Source organism: Thamnophis elegans, chromosome 13, assembly GCF_009769535.1.
Source record: "Thamnophis elegans isolate rThaEle1 chromosome 13, rThaEle1.pri, whole genome shotgun sequence".
NCBI classification, from domain to species: Eukaryota; Metazoa; Chordata; class Lepidosauria; order Squamata; family Colubridae; genus Thamnophis; species Thamnophis elegans.
In genome coordinates this window covers 24,016,229-24,030,191 of record NC_045553.1, presented here as the reverse complement: position 1 = coordinate 24,030,191, position 13,963 = coordinate 24,016,229, and the positions used below count along the sequence as shown (strand labels likewise).

Sequence of the window (13,963 nt, the reverse complement as noted above, 5' to 3'; positions counted from 1 at the left end):
TGTTGATTCAGCTTTGTTACATTTTTAGAGGTGTGACGTGCTTTTGGCTGGATGCCCAGACATCTAGTTAAGCTTATTAAGATTTCCCCTGGCCAGCTGGGGAAAGAAAAAAAGTGGCAAAAAGTGTCATTTTATTATACTATTGTGTTTGCTTGCTTTTCTGGTGTTATGGAATGAATACCTGGTAAGCAGGATTTTTTTGGCCTGTTTTCCTCCCCAAAAACAAAGGTGCATCTTATATTCTGAAAAATACGGTAGTTAAGTTAGCATTGTAGACATTCGGAACCATCAAAATACCTTGTCCAGCAATTTTCCTGCTCCACCTGCACAGCCTTTTTAAGGGCAAACAGGAAGAGGAACTAATTAGAAAGAATAGGAGTGCTGGCTTTTTATAGCTCCTATTCCGTCTAACTAAACGGAGAGTGGGGCAGTGGCCTAGAGGTGGAGCTTTCGCCTCACAATCAGGAGACTGCGAGTTTGATCCTAGGCAGAGGTATTTCTCTCTCTGAGCACGATGAGAATGTACCTCCTGAACAAAACTCTGCATTGGCGACAGGAAGGGCATCCGACCAGTAAACACTCCATTCAGTTGCCCAGACTCCATCCCAAAAGGGATGATGGGGTCGTGAAATGATGATGATGCCTTCAAACTGGAATTCCTCTTCCCGTTTTTCCTTAAAAACCACCAAGATTAGTGAACAGTGGAAATATTTGCTGTTCTTACCGCAGACGATGATGCACTCCTGGAAGAATACGGAAAGTTGCGTGGACATTCGGTTCGAGCAGCCTGCTGCCTACTGGTATCTGATCTGCGGAAGCATCTAAACAAATGGATGGATAAAATATTTAGCACAACTGGAAGAAAGACAAAGTCTACTGGGTTGAAAGGTGCCTTTTTTATAAACTGTTTGTCAAGTTTCCTAACGATGCCGTAACTGATTCATAATAATCGAGCCAATGTTTTAATACAAAAACCAGTGATTTATTAATGGCTTCATTAGGGAAGATTTGTTCGCAGCCAAATCTTTGCTTTGTTTACCTGCTTCTGAACTTTACCCGTTCCTTCCCTCCCCTCAGTCTGTGTCATAAAACATGTTACCCAATAGACACACCCCTCCCAACCCAACAGCAGTAATCTGAGATCCGATTCCAGCCGATACTATGCGTGGAATTCACTCCCACTCATTCTGTCCCCATGACAACACGGAGAGTTGACACTGTTTGCAATGAGCTCCTCTATCTCAGGTGGAAATTTCATACCAAATGCATGGATTTTTGAAAAATCACAGCTTTCGATCCTCAAACAGGCTTCCATTGCTCATCATCCACAAGTTATGTTTAGGAGTCAAAGAACAGGTAGGGGCCTTGTTATGTATGCAGTCTGCTTTTAAAAGTATATTTTGGAATGTGTAATTTGAACAATATTTGTTATATTAATTAATTAATGCTCATTGATCAGTTCATGATAACCTGATTCAAATACTAACTTACATTTTGGAACTGATATATAACATTTCAAATGGATAGAAAACACTCCAACATGCGGATAGTCTAACATGCAGCCTTTTTGAATATTTTTGGTCTTTGGGTTCTTTTTATTCTCTTTCTTTTTTCTTGGATTGTAGTTGCAAAATTCAACATTTTTTTTTAAAGGGACACACACAGACACACACACACACACACACACACACACACACGTATGTGGAAGGGTCCCTATCTTAAGTTGTCCAAATCTCAGGAGTTTCACATTTTTGCAAGAGACCATAGGGGAAACAGACAAAACCTTGTTAAAATGTATTACCTTGCATCAGGGGGATGAGGGGTGGGATTCAAAAATTTTAGCAAGGGGTTCTCTGCCCAGTTGCTGGATGGGCATGGCCATGGTGGGTGTGGCTGAGTCAGCCTCATGCACCACGGCAGGAGGGGGGGGCATTTTTGCCCTTCCTGGATTCCGGAGGCTTTTCTCAAGCCTCCAGGAGGGCAAAAATGGCCTCCCCATGCTTCGGGGGCCAGAAATGGGCCCATTTCCAACTTTCCTGAACTTCCTGTAGGACCAATTTTTCCTTCCCTGCGTCTCCGCACGTGCCGTGCACTTACCTGTTTCCAAAATGGGCCGCGTGGAGACTCCTGGAAGGGGTGGGCATGGCCAGCCAGGAGTGGGATTTGGGGGCCCTCTGAACTGCACAGAATCTTAGCTAGAGGTTCTCCCGAACCCCCGCAAACCGCTAGGAGCCCATCCCTGGATCCATCCAAGTATCTCTCAGGAGTACCTGATAGCCATGAAGATTTGGCCCACTAAACTAAATAATGCAAAGTTATAAAAATGAATGGTCTAATTTAGATGAAAGCAGTATGAGGGTTTTTCCCAGTGGCTGAGATCCCAGCATAGCCCATCAACCATGTCAGGTGCCTTTTCAAGAAAAACCCAAATCTTCCAGATTTCCCACAGCACATGATGTCTTCCTACACAGATAGTCCTTGATTTATGACAATTAAATCCAACACTTATGCTGCTAAGTGAGACAATTGTTTAATGAATCTTACCCCATTTTACGACCTTTCTTGCTACAGTTGTTAAGTGAATCATGGCAGTTGCTAAGTTAGTAACATGGTTGTTAAGTGAATCTGATTTCCCCATTGATTTTGATTGCCAGAAGGTCGCAAAAGGGGATCACGTGACCCCCGGGACACTGCGGCCGTCATAAATATGAGTCCAGTTGTCAAGCTTCCGAATTTTGATCACATGACCATGAGGAATGCTGCAATGGTCATGCGTGAAAAAGGGTCGTAATTTCCTTTTTGCAGTGTTGTTGTAACTTTGTTCACTAAACAAATGGCTGTAAGTTAAGGACTACCTCTATAAAATAGAAATTAGGCATTATATTCAAATATATATATATTGTTCTTTTTGAGTGGTGCAGTTCCCAGGAGGTGAAGCTGCCACCTCACAATCAGGAGGCAATGAGAATATATCTGCTGAACAAAACTCCTCATTGGTGACAGGAAGGCATCTGGCCAGTAAACACTCAGCTCCATTCAGTTGCCCAGACTCCACCTTGCAAGGGAATATGGGGGTCGTTAAAGGAGAATGATATATTTTGTTCTTTTTCAAAACCAAAAGCTTAGCTTTTCTGCACAGATATTTTCAGGGCAAAGCAGAGGAGGGGGAAAAACTTACCTGCAACAGGTGTCCATGAGTGGCAACCAGGAAGGAGTCCTTTTATTTCTCGTACAATAAAGAATGAGTACAACTATTGCAATGGGAAGAACTATGAACACAAACACCAGTATCCAGTTTCGTGCGGCCACATTGCTGTCTGGAAAAAAAAAAAGGAAAGAAAGAAGAAGGACGCTTCTGTGTGAGCTGTCTTCGTTTTTCTGAAGGATATTCCGCTTTGGAGACTTACCGTTGTAAGTAGGCCCGCTGTCTACACTGCCCCCATATCCTGGGGAATCGCAGTAGGGAGGCGCCCAATCTGAATTGCAATGGCAATTTTTATTGCTGTTGCACACCTGTTTGAGAGAGGGAAGTATAATATTTTGGTGAACTTGCCTGTCAGGCCTGCAGCCATCTTTTCTTTTGGATCTTTGGCCTGCCACACTTTCTATTATTCTGCTATTCATTTTCTATTGCGGGAAAATGGGAGGAAGATTGTATGGAGTGAGATGCGATGCAGCCATAACAAAAGTCTTTCTAGAAAGCCAAGGTCATCTTTTGTCTTTGCACCTCTGCACCTGACCAAATCTGGATGGGTGGAATTTGCCTTCAGAAGCTGTGGGAGCTTCATCCCTGGAAGCTTTCAAGAAGAGACTGGACTGCCATCTGTCAGAATTGGTGTATGGTCTCCTGCTTGGGCGGGGGGGAGGGGTTGGACTAGATGACCTACAAAGTCCCTTTCGACCCTGTTTATCTGTTAAGGAACTTTCTTCTTAATTCTTGGTTGTATCTCACTTTAATGAGCTTCTACACATTGCTTCCTGTCCTGCCCTCTGGTGCTTTGGAACATAAGTCCGTCCTCTTTTCTGTGGCAGCTTCTCAGACTGGAAGATAGTTGTCATGCAACCCTCAAATTCTTCTCTTGAATAAGCTAATTTGCTCAACCGTTCATCAGACAATTTATCTATTTTCCAAAGCACCTGAAGGCCAGACGAGGATTAATAGATGGAAGCTGCACAAGGAGAGATTCAACCTGGAAATAAGGAGGAATTTTCTGACAGTGAGAACAATAGACCCATGGAACAGAAGTTGCCATTGAGAGCCACATCAGGGTTGGGTTTCACCTTGGGGGGGGGCTGGGAAAGTATGGCGGGGGTGTGGCTGGGGAGGTGTGGCCAGCTCAATGCTACTCGTGTTGGGGCACCTGAGGTGTATCTTGTCTTTTTATGTAAACTGAGAGCTTATGCACTAAGGACAAATTCCTTGTGTGCCCAATCACACTTGGCCAATAAATAACGAATTCTATTCTATCCAAGGATTGGGCTTGACAGGCATCCTAATTAATGATCCTTTCTTTAAATAAATTATCCAGTGCCCGGTTGATCTTCCCAGCACTTAGAATGGTACCAAACACCCATGGACAGTTGAGGGGGAAATTGGTGGAGGGACAAGGAAAGTACTACATTTCTACAAGCCAGATGTTAGATCTGGAAACCAAACTCAGGAACCAACTGGAAGGCCTCCAAAATCAAGATGCTTCTCATTCGGAACTTACCCCGTGCCCATTGCATTTGTCCTTGAGGTCACAGTCATAATCTAAGACAGACGCATTAACGCATTGGTAGTGTTTGCAGACCTGAAACGAAGCAACACAAAGTATGGTTCATTTACATGCAAGCCGTTAAACGCCAATTATCTGAGACATCCCGTCCCCAACTTGGCCCTGTTCCAATGGGGACCACCCAAATTTTCAGTAAAAGCAAAGCAAGGGGTTCCATGCATTTGAGGCAGCCAAAGACAACTCTCAAAAGAATGGTGTTGTTTTGATCCAGCTCCCCAAACACAACAAACCCTCTGTAGTTGAAGCAATGATTCATTTATTAGGAGCGTCAGCAGTCCTGGCAAAATGTCTCTCTCTCAACACAGGCCAACAAATCCGTCCATCTGGAAGATGAATAGTTGTCAGCTACATACTCTCTCATCTCCGCCCCTTGTCTTTTATCCCCAGAGTTAAGGTGGGGCTTCGCTAGCACTGATTGGCAATTCCGTCCCAAGGACCAGCCCATAGATTTCCACTGCTCTCCTCTCCTCTGTCTTCTGCGTATCCGTGCGTCAGGCACTGGACCCAGCTATTCCTCTTCTTCCTCATCTGCCACCTCCAGACCTGGGGGCTGTTGACTCGCCATCTGAGGACTGATGGATGGCCCAGGCTCCGCCTCTGTCTCTCTCTCTCTGACAGCTCCGTTCCCCCTTCCTCCTGAGAGCTCTCACATATGCCTTCATGCTGACCCTGACTCCAATGCCTCCTCCTCCTCCTCTGATTCGGCTGCTTGGAGGGGCCAGCCGATCGGATGCTTGGATCTGCGGGGCCAGCCTGGAAATATCAAAGGACCGACTCATGGTGCCTCTGCCAGCCAAAACAGGCTTTGGCAGGGCCTCATGTGGCCACCCGTAGCCCGTTTTTGGCCAGCAGAGTGCTGCAGGAGCCTGGCCATCTCGTCTCCCCCCCCTCACCTCCTGGCCCGCGGAGGAGAACAGCAATGGTGATCCGGCCCTCGAAGAAATCCAGTTTGACACCCTAGAGCAGAGGTGGGAAACTAGGGCCCTTTTACGATCTGTGAACTTCAACTCCCATAATTCCTGAGCCAGCCAGGTTCCCCAGGCCTGCTGTAGAGAAATCGACTTGTCCTCAGGGCTTTGAGGCGGCCCACGCGAGCCGAACATACCTTTCCAGGGGCACACTTGGTGCCTTCGTTCACCATCCCGGGATCGGGCACGTCTGACCCTAGCTGGAAGTCCACGCCCCAACAGGTGGTGTCTTTGATGGGAGTTTGGATAATGGCAGGCTTGATCCGAAAGACCGGCAAGGTTTCCACATTCTCACATTGCAGCTTTCCGCACATGGCATTCCTGACAAGACAAGCATCATCACTGCAATGGTGTTGTGATCCAGCTCCCCAAACATGACAAACCTTCTGTAGTTAATTAAATGTTCCCTTTCATTAGGAGCACCAACAGCTCAGCAAAAAGTCTCTTTCTCTCTCTCTCTCTCACTGCAAGCTAAAATGTCTGTCTGGAAGGGAGATGTTGTCTGTCACATCTATTCATCTCCGCCCCCTGCCTTTTATCCCTAGAGCTAGGGTGGGACTTCACTAGCAGCGGTGGCTCTTCCATCCCAAGAACCGGCCCATAGATTTCCTCTGCTCTGCTCTCCTCTGCCTTCTGCGCATCAGGCACTGGACCCAGCTATTCTTCCTCTTCCTCATCAGCTATCTCCACACCTGGGTGCTGTTGATTCTCCATTTGAGGGCTGACGGATGGCCCAGGCCTCATATCTCTCTCTCTCTCTCTCTCTCTCTCTCTCTCTCTCTCTCTCTCTCTCTCTCTCTCTCTCTCTCCCTCCCTCCCTCTCTCCCCCCTCTCTCTCTTCCTCCCTCCTCCCTCCCTCTCTCTCTGACAACTCCATTCCCTCTTCTCCCCCCTCGGAGCTCTCAGGTTGCCTTGATGCTGACCCTCACTCCTACACACCCTCCTCCTCTGTTTCGGCTGCAGGAGGGGCTGGCCGCCAACAGGCCACAACAAATGGCTTGCACCATATTTGGAGAGTTGATATCCCTTCTGTTTTGCTTGTGGGATTGGTTTACTAATCATAATTCAGATAAAAATTATCCTGATGCTCCCAGGCAGACAGACTCAAGCTATGAAAAACCTATGAAAAAGCAAGACATAACACAAGGAGATGAGCCAGGAAGCCTGGAGGGAATTCAAGGACCACTCAACAGATTCTCGATAGGGAACTATCCAGGCATCATCATCATCATCATTTAATGATCCTATAATCCCTTGTGGGGTGGAGTCAGGGCAACAGAGTGGAACCAAGCGTTTACTGGCCAGATGCCCTTCCCTGTCGCCAATGAGGAGTTATATTCAGCAGATATATTCTCATCATTCCCAGACAAAGAAATATCTGTGTCTACTCAGGATCGAACTCTCAGCTTCCCTGATTGTGAGGTGAGAGTGCACCAAGTTGGCTGCAGCAAATGGGTCACAGGCCCTCCCACTTTGCCACCTGGACTTGCCCTTCTAAGAAACAGCTCCATCGAGTCTGGAGAAAATCTCCCCAACCTGCCTTCTTACCAGCTTGAACATTTCTTGTATTCGCGGTTCTGATATCCGCAGTTTCCAAACCGATCCCCTTTTGAGTTCACATCCGAGAAACAAATTTTGGGGGCAACCTTTGCTTCTGCAAAAGATACATTGGGAAGCAAGATGTCAGGCCTGCAGCCATCTTTTCTTTAGGATCTTTGGCCTACCACACTTTCTATTATTCTACTATGCATTTTCTATGCTGGGAAAATGGGAGAGGAATTGTACAGAGTTAGATGATATGCAGCCATAACAACATTCTTTCTAGAAAGCCAAGGTCATCCTTTGTCTCTGCACTTGACCGGAACTGGATGGGTGGAACTGCCAGCATGGCAGTGGGAAACTGGACCATGTGATGGACTTGTGAGTGTGGGGGCAAGATATTGAACTTTCAACTTGGTGGGGGAAAATGGCAGTTGGACTTACCTGAACTGCATGTTTCGACGAGAAGTGTGGGAGGAGTAACCATTGGGTATTAACCTAATCTTGATTGCCTATTGGAGATTGAGGAAATCTTTGGAAGCCACACCTCCTGCTGGTCCAGTGGCTAGCCACTTTAACCGAACATCTGAACGGTATCTGAAAAAAGAAACAGCCAATACCGATTCTTCCTAGCTGTTGCTTGAACCTGGACGTGCTCAGGCCCTGCTTCACGGCGAAGGTCGCCATAACGGGCGGGAAGTGACTCCTCCCACACTTCTCGTCGAAACATGCAGTTCAGGTAAGTCCAACTGCCAGTTTCCGAAGAGAAAGTGTGGGAGGAGTAACCATTGGGACATACCAAAGTTAGTTGTCCTGGGAGGGAATGGACGGGCCTGAGCCCCCTTGCATGTCTAGGACGCCCTGAAGGACCCTCCTGCCGAAGGCAGCGTCCGCCGAGGCGTAGGCGTCCAATCTATAGTGTCTAATGAAGGGAGACGGGGAGGCCCAGGCGGCCGCTCGACAAATCTCTTCTAGGGGAGCCTGGGAAGACCAGGCGGCTGAGGTGGCAGCACTTCTAGTGGAGTGTGCTGTGATACCCTGTGGGACCTGGAGACCCCGAGCCTGATAGGCCTGAGATATGGCCGCTCTGATCCATCTGCTGATGGTGGCCGAGGAGACCTTAGCCCCACGGGTGGAAGGTTGGAAGGACACGAAGAGGGCCTCTGATCGTCGAAAGGGAGCCGTGCGTTTCAGGTAGATGCGTAGGGCTCTTCTAACATCTAACTTATGCCAGGATTTCTCCCTCTCCCCGGAGGGATGGGGACAGAAATCCGGAAGGATGATCTCTAACCCTCTGTGGAAGGGGGAGTTGATCTTGGGCATGAAAGAAGGGTCGAGTCTGAGGACGACCCTGTTCTCTAGGAAGGTGCAGAGGTCTGCTCTGCTGGAAAGGGCATTGATCTCTGAGACCCTTCTAGCTGAAGTGATGGCTACCAGAAAAACGACCTTCAGGGTCAGGAGCTGGAGGGAAACCTCCTTCAGAGGCTCAAACGGAGCCTCCGTTAGAGCCTGGAGGACTGTGGGAAGATCCCAGGAGGGGAATCGATGGACCGCTGAGGGTTTCAAATTCGCCGCCCCTTTGAGAAAACGCCTGAGAACCGGGTGTTGAGATAGGGGGGAGCGTTCACCCCCCCTAGGACTGTGGAAAGAGCGGAGACCTGACGCCTAAGGGTGCTGGTGGCGAGGCCCTTCTGGTGACCCTCCTGGAGGAAGTCCAGGACCTGAGGAACCGAGGCAGTCGTAGGACAGATGTCTTTACCCCGGCACCAGTCTGAGAAGGCCACCCACGAGGCATTGTAGATGCGGGTGGTGGATTGTCTCCGGGATGCCTCTACCACCTTGATGACCTCCTCGGAGAACTGAGCCTGTCTCAGTTGTTCCCGCTCAAGCGCCAGACGGTCAGATGGAGCCACTCCGGGTCTGGGTGCTCTAGGGATCCCTGGTGAAGCGTCACCTCCCCTGCTGGTATCCTCCAGGGAGGAGCTGTGGACAGGTCCACCAGATCTGCCAGCCAGGGGCGGCGCGGCCAAAAGGGAGCCACCATTATCAGATCTGCCCTCTCCACTACCACCCTCCTCAGAACCCCGGGGATGAGGGGAAGGGGGGGAAAGGCGTAGAGAAGACCTGGTGGCCAGCTGCAGCGTAGGGCGTCCGTGTCCATGGCTCCCGGGGTCGGGAACCTCGAGACGAACTTTGGTAGCTGGGCGTTGTGCGGTGTCGCAAACAGGTCCACCGTCGGATGGCCGAACCTCTCGCAGATCCTGTGGAAGATCGAGGGATGGAGTTGCCACTCTCCGTTGTCGATCGTCTCTCTGCTTAGCCAATCTGCCTGATGGTTCTCTGTTCCGGAGATGTGCTCCGCCTTGATGGACGCCAGGTGTTTCTCCGCCCAGTGACCCAGGCGCAGCGCCTCGTCGCGGAGAGCCTTGGAGTGGGTGCCTCCCTGTCTGTTCACGTGTGCCTTGGCCGCTACGTTGTCTGTCAGGACTAGGATGTGTTGACCTCTGACCATGTCCTTGAAGTGTCGGAGGGCCAGGTGGATGGCCCTGAGCTCCAACCAGTTGATGTTGTGCTTTAGATCTGTTGGAGTCCACCGACCTTGGGCGATCTGGTTCTCCAGGTGGGCCCCCCAGCCGAAGAGGCTTGCATCGGTGGTGAGCGTCATTCTTGGTGGATCTCTGAAGAGGCAGCCTCTGTTCAGAGCTGGGGACAGCCACCAGTGGAAAGATAGCAGCACTTGGGGTGATACTCGGATCTTGAAGGTCGCGTCGCTTGTCCCGGACTTCTGATGTGGTAGCAGGAACCACTGGAGCTCCCTGGCGTGCAGTCGGGCCCAAGGGATGATCCCTATGCACGAGATGAACTTTCCCAGGAGCCTGGAAAGAAGAACTACAGGGACAGAGCGTGACTTGCGAACCTCATGAATCATCTTAACGATGCTGTCCTTCCGATCCTGAGAGAGGAACACCTCCCCCGCTACAGAGTCGATAATGGACCCTAGGTGAAGCAGCCTGGTGGAGGGCACGAGGTGGCTCTTCTCCAGGTTAATGGAGAACCCCAGGGATCTGAGAGTGTCGATGGTAGTATTCAGATCCCTTGCAGCTGAAGCAGAGGACCTGGCCAGGACAAGTATGTCGTCAAGGTAACAAAATAAATGGACAGGGAGGGAACGTAGGTGACCAGCAGCTGCAGCTAGCACCTTGGTGAAAGTCCTGGGGGCTGAGGCCAACCCAAAGGGCAGGGCTCTGTATTGGAAATGGTCCCCCTCATGGAAGAACCTCAGAAACGTACTGTGTTCCGGGGCGATCCTGATATGCAGGTATGCCTCTGTAAGGTCGATGGAGGCAAGGAAGTCGCCCGGCCGGATGCCCTCCAGGATGGATCTTAGAGAAGCCATTTTGAATTTACGGTATACCACCCTGGAGTTGAGTAACTTAAGGTCCAGGATGGCTCTCCAACCCCCCGAGCTTTTGGGCACTAGGAAGAGGTTTGAATAAAATCCTGACCCTTTTTCCCCCTCTGGGACCCTCTCGATGGCCCTGATGTCGAGGAGATGTTTAATGGCCTTGGCCTTAAGGGCCCTCTTGTTTGGGTCTGAGGAGGAGGAGAAGGTGCGGAACCTACTGGGAGGAAGGGAGCGGAACTCCAGGCGAAGCCCGAGCCTTACCGTCTGGAGAACCCACTCATCCGATGTGATACGCTCCCAGGCATCCGCAAACATGGAGAGGCGACCGCCGATGGGGTGATCCGGGGGCGGATCACTTGAATCTGCGGAAGGGACGACCGCCTCCTCCACGAAAGGGCCGCTTCCCCTGGTGTTGGCCCCTGAATCTGTTCTGAAATTGTCTATCCCCCTGCCTCTGAAATCTGGGGTTTTGGTACCTCTGGCCTTGGCTGTCTCCTTCAGGTGGTCTGTAGGAGGTCCTCCTAGGGTACGGTGCATGGCGGAAATCCGACCGCTTGTTCGTTGACGGGAGGATCTTCCGCTTGTTTTTATCCTCCACAAGGAGAGGCTCCAGCGCCGTCCCGAATAACTTGTCCCCGGTGTAATCCGCACCGGTTAGGTGCCACTTCATTCGGGATTCCGTCTGCCAGTGACGTAGCCAGAGTAGTCGCCTAGAAGCAACTGAAGAGACATAGCACGCGACGCATACTTTACCGCGTCCAAGGTGGCGTCCGCCGAGAACTGCGCTGCCGCAAGCATCTTGGAGATGTCCTGCAGGAGTCGCACTTCAGAGGCTGGGGTCCTATCCCTCAGTTGCTCCAGCCACAGGACCGTGGACCTATTAAAAAAGGAGGCAGAGGCGGCCGCTCTGATAGCCCAGGTGATGGCCTGGAACGTCTTGCGCAGAACAATGTCTGCTCTCTTATCCTCAGGCTTGAGGCAATTAGCGGTGTCTCCTGCTACGACCGTTGAGGAAGATGCCAAGGTTGCCACCGGGTTATCCACTTCCGGAACCTGCAAGGCTTGGGCAAAGGCTTGGTTAAGATTATAAAACCTTCTTTCATTCCCCCCTGGGGTTGGAAAAGACCCTGGCTTTACCCACTGAGATTTGAGCACCTCCATAAACATATCTGGGGTGGGGATTTCTTCCTTAGCTACGGGGGGCCTATGGAAGGGCCCTTTCTTCTTCTTGCTTTCGCCCTTGCCCGAGGACTCAGCTGCGGGTTGGGGATCCGAGGGTGGATCCAGATCAGCTGTGGCTACTGCCTTGCGTAAAAGGGAGCTGAACAAGGAGGGGGGGGGAAGGCCCGCTACGGTGGAATCCTCCTCCCCCTGGGGGACCTCATCCTCCGAAAACCCCACATCCTTTAGTTCCCCTTCCTCGAGGTCGGATGCCTCACTAGCCGTGGATGGGGAGGGAGACCTGGCTTCCCTTGCAGCCGAGGTGCTAGGGCGATCGCTCAGCCCTCTGGGGGGATCCTGGGGGGCCCTGCTCCTGGGAGCCTGTGGCTGCTGAGTTAAGCTAGAAGCCATAACCTGGGCCAACGCTCTGGCAAACATGTCTTGAAAGCTGCTGGTTAGATCAGGCAGCTGAGGCTGAAGCTCTGGTGGTTGGGAATATTCCCTGGGTTCAGGGGATAGAGGTGCTAGGCGAGGCCGGGCTGGGCTGGCTGCTCTGCGGCCAAAGGGATCCGCTCTCGAATCCAGTAGGGGAGCAGGGGAGAGAGGAGGAGAAAGAGAGCTGTGCCTTCTCAGAGATCCCCCTGGAGAGGCTGGGGATGGAGATCTGCGTACAGCCCGGGCAGAGGCCCTGCGTGGGGAGCGAGATCTGGGGGGGGAAGGGCTGATGGTTGCCCTGTAGTCCCTGGCCGAGGTCTTGGTTGCTCTGGTTTCCCTCCTGGGGGATGGATTCCTGGGTGCCCTGGCTTTGTCCCTCCTAGATGGGGATCTGCCTCTGGGAGCAGGGGAAATCGCTCTAGAGGACCCTTCCTCTGGATCCGCACCCCCCGGGGCTCTGGGCCTAGAGTTTTTGCTCCTAGTCGCCTCTGCCATTACTCACGGTTTGTGGCTCACCCACGTGCTCCTTCTGCAGCCGGCTGAAATAAATTCCCTTCCTAGGGATAGGCTCCGCCTCTCTCTGATTGCTTGCAGGCTCTGCTGCTGCCGGCAGGCAAGGCCCTGAATTTTCCCCCGGATCACCGGCGGGGCAGAGCAGAAAGGAAGCCTCTTCCGGCTTCCTACGGCCTTGTGAGTGCTTTCAGTGTCGGAACACTGTTTACACACTCCCACGTGCTCCTAAAATGGCGACAATCCAAAATGGAGGCAGCTGGTGCCGTCTGGAGTCTCCTTCCTTCCTCCGGTGGAAGCCTCTTTGCAATCCTGGAAGGGTTCTGGGTTCTCCGGCTTCCCTGGGCTCCTCCAATCTTTGTCTGTAAGTTTTTCTGTGATCCTGGCCCTTCCTGGGGCCTCCACCCCCTTTGGGAAAAACGGGTGGCCCTGCAGGCTTCTAATCGCGCTCTGGCAAGCCGAGGCTTGATGAGCAGCTGGAGCACAGCAGAAGGCAGGTGAGGTCAATTTAAATTGAAATCCCTTGCTGAGGCTTTTCTTGAGAGTAAAAAAACTCCTGAATCTCGGATGGAAAGGAGAGCAGGAAAATCGCTCCAATTAGGCCGAGATTGAGGTTAAAGTGGCTAGCCACCGGACCAGCAGGAGGTGTGGCTTCCAAAGATTTCCTCAATCTCCAATAGGCAATCAAGATTAGGTTAATACCCAATGGTTACTCCTCCCACACTTTCTCTTCGGAAACCGGGAAGCTTTCAGATTCGGGTTTTCCCAGATATGCCAACATGGCTCTCTTAATAAATTGGAACTTTCAGCAATACTTTGCCTTGGACTCTGACTTACTTTTGGATGCTATTTGGAACCCTGACACAAGATTTCAATCCAAAACTCACCTTGCACCCTCCCTCCTACCTTCCAATGCCCCAAACGGGAGCAAATCCCCCACCACTATCTTTGCAGCATGAGATACAGTCCTCAACCCATAATCACAATTGAACCCAGATTTCTGTTGCTAAGCGAGACTATTGTTAAATAGGTTTTGCTCCATTTTATCTCCTTTCTTGCCACAGTTGTTAAATCAGCATAATCAGATTAGCAGCAAAAAGTCTGCAGAGATTCTCAATCCTCCAGGTCATGGTTGTCCCAGAGATGTTTTTTCAGGAGGCAACTGG

The 13,963-nt window shown here is 50.8% G+C and overlaps 1 protein-coding gene across 1 annotated transcript in view; it reads right to left on the bottom strand.

The window, feature by feature from the left end:
- ADAM9 (ADAM metallopeptidase domain 9) overlaps window positions 1-13,963 on the bottom strand; it is a 44,669-nt gene that overhangs the window by 2,897 nt on the left and 27,809 nt on the right. Inside the window, exons 15-20 of the mRNA XM_032229304.1 lie at window positions 7,295-7,400; window positions 5,884-6,067; window positions 4,713-4,793; window positions 3,408-3,513; window positions 3,179-3,317; window positions 725-821 (exon numbers count right to left, since the gene is read on the bottom strand). Of these exons, the coding sequence (XP_032085195.1) occupies window positions 725-821; window positions 3,179-3,317; window positions 3,408-3,513; window positions 4,713-4,793; window positions 5,884-6,067; window positions 7,295-7,400 (713 nt within the window). The remainder of the gene's footprint in view (window positions 1-724; window positions 822-3,178; window positions 3,318-3,407; window positions 3,514-4,712; window positions 4,794-5,883; window positions 6,068-7,294; window positions 7,401-13,963) is intronic.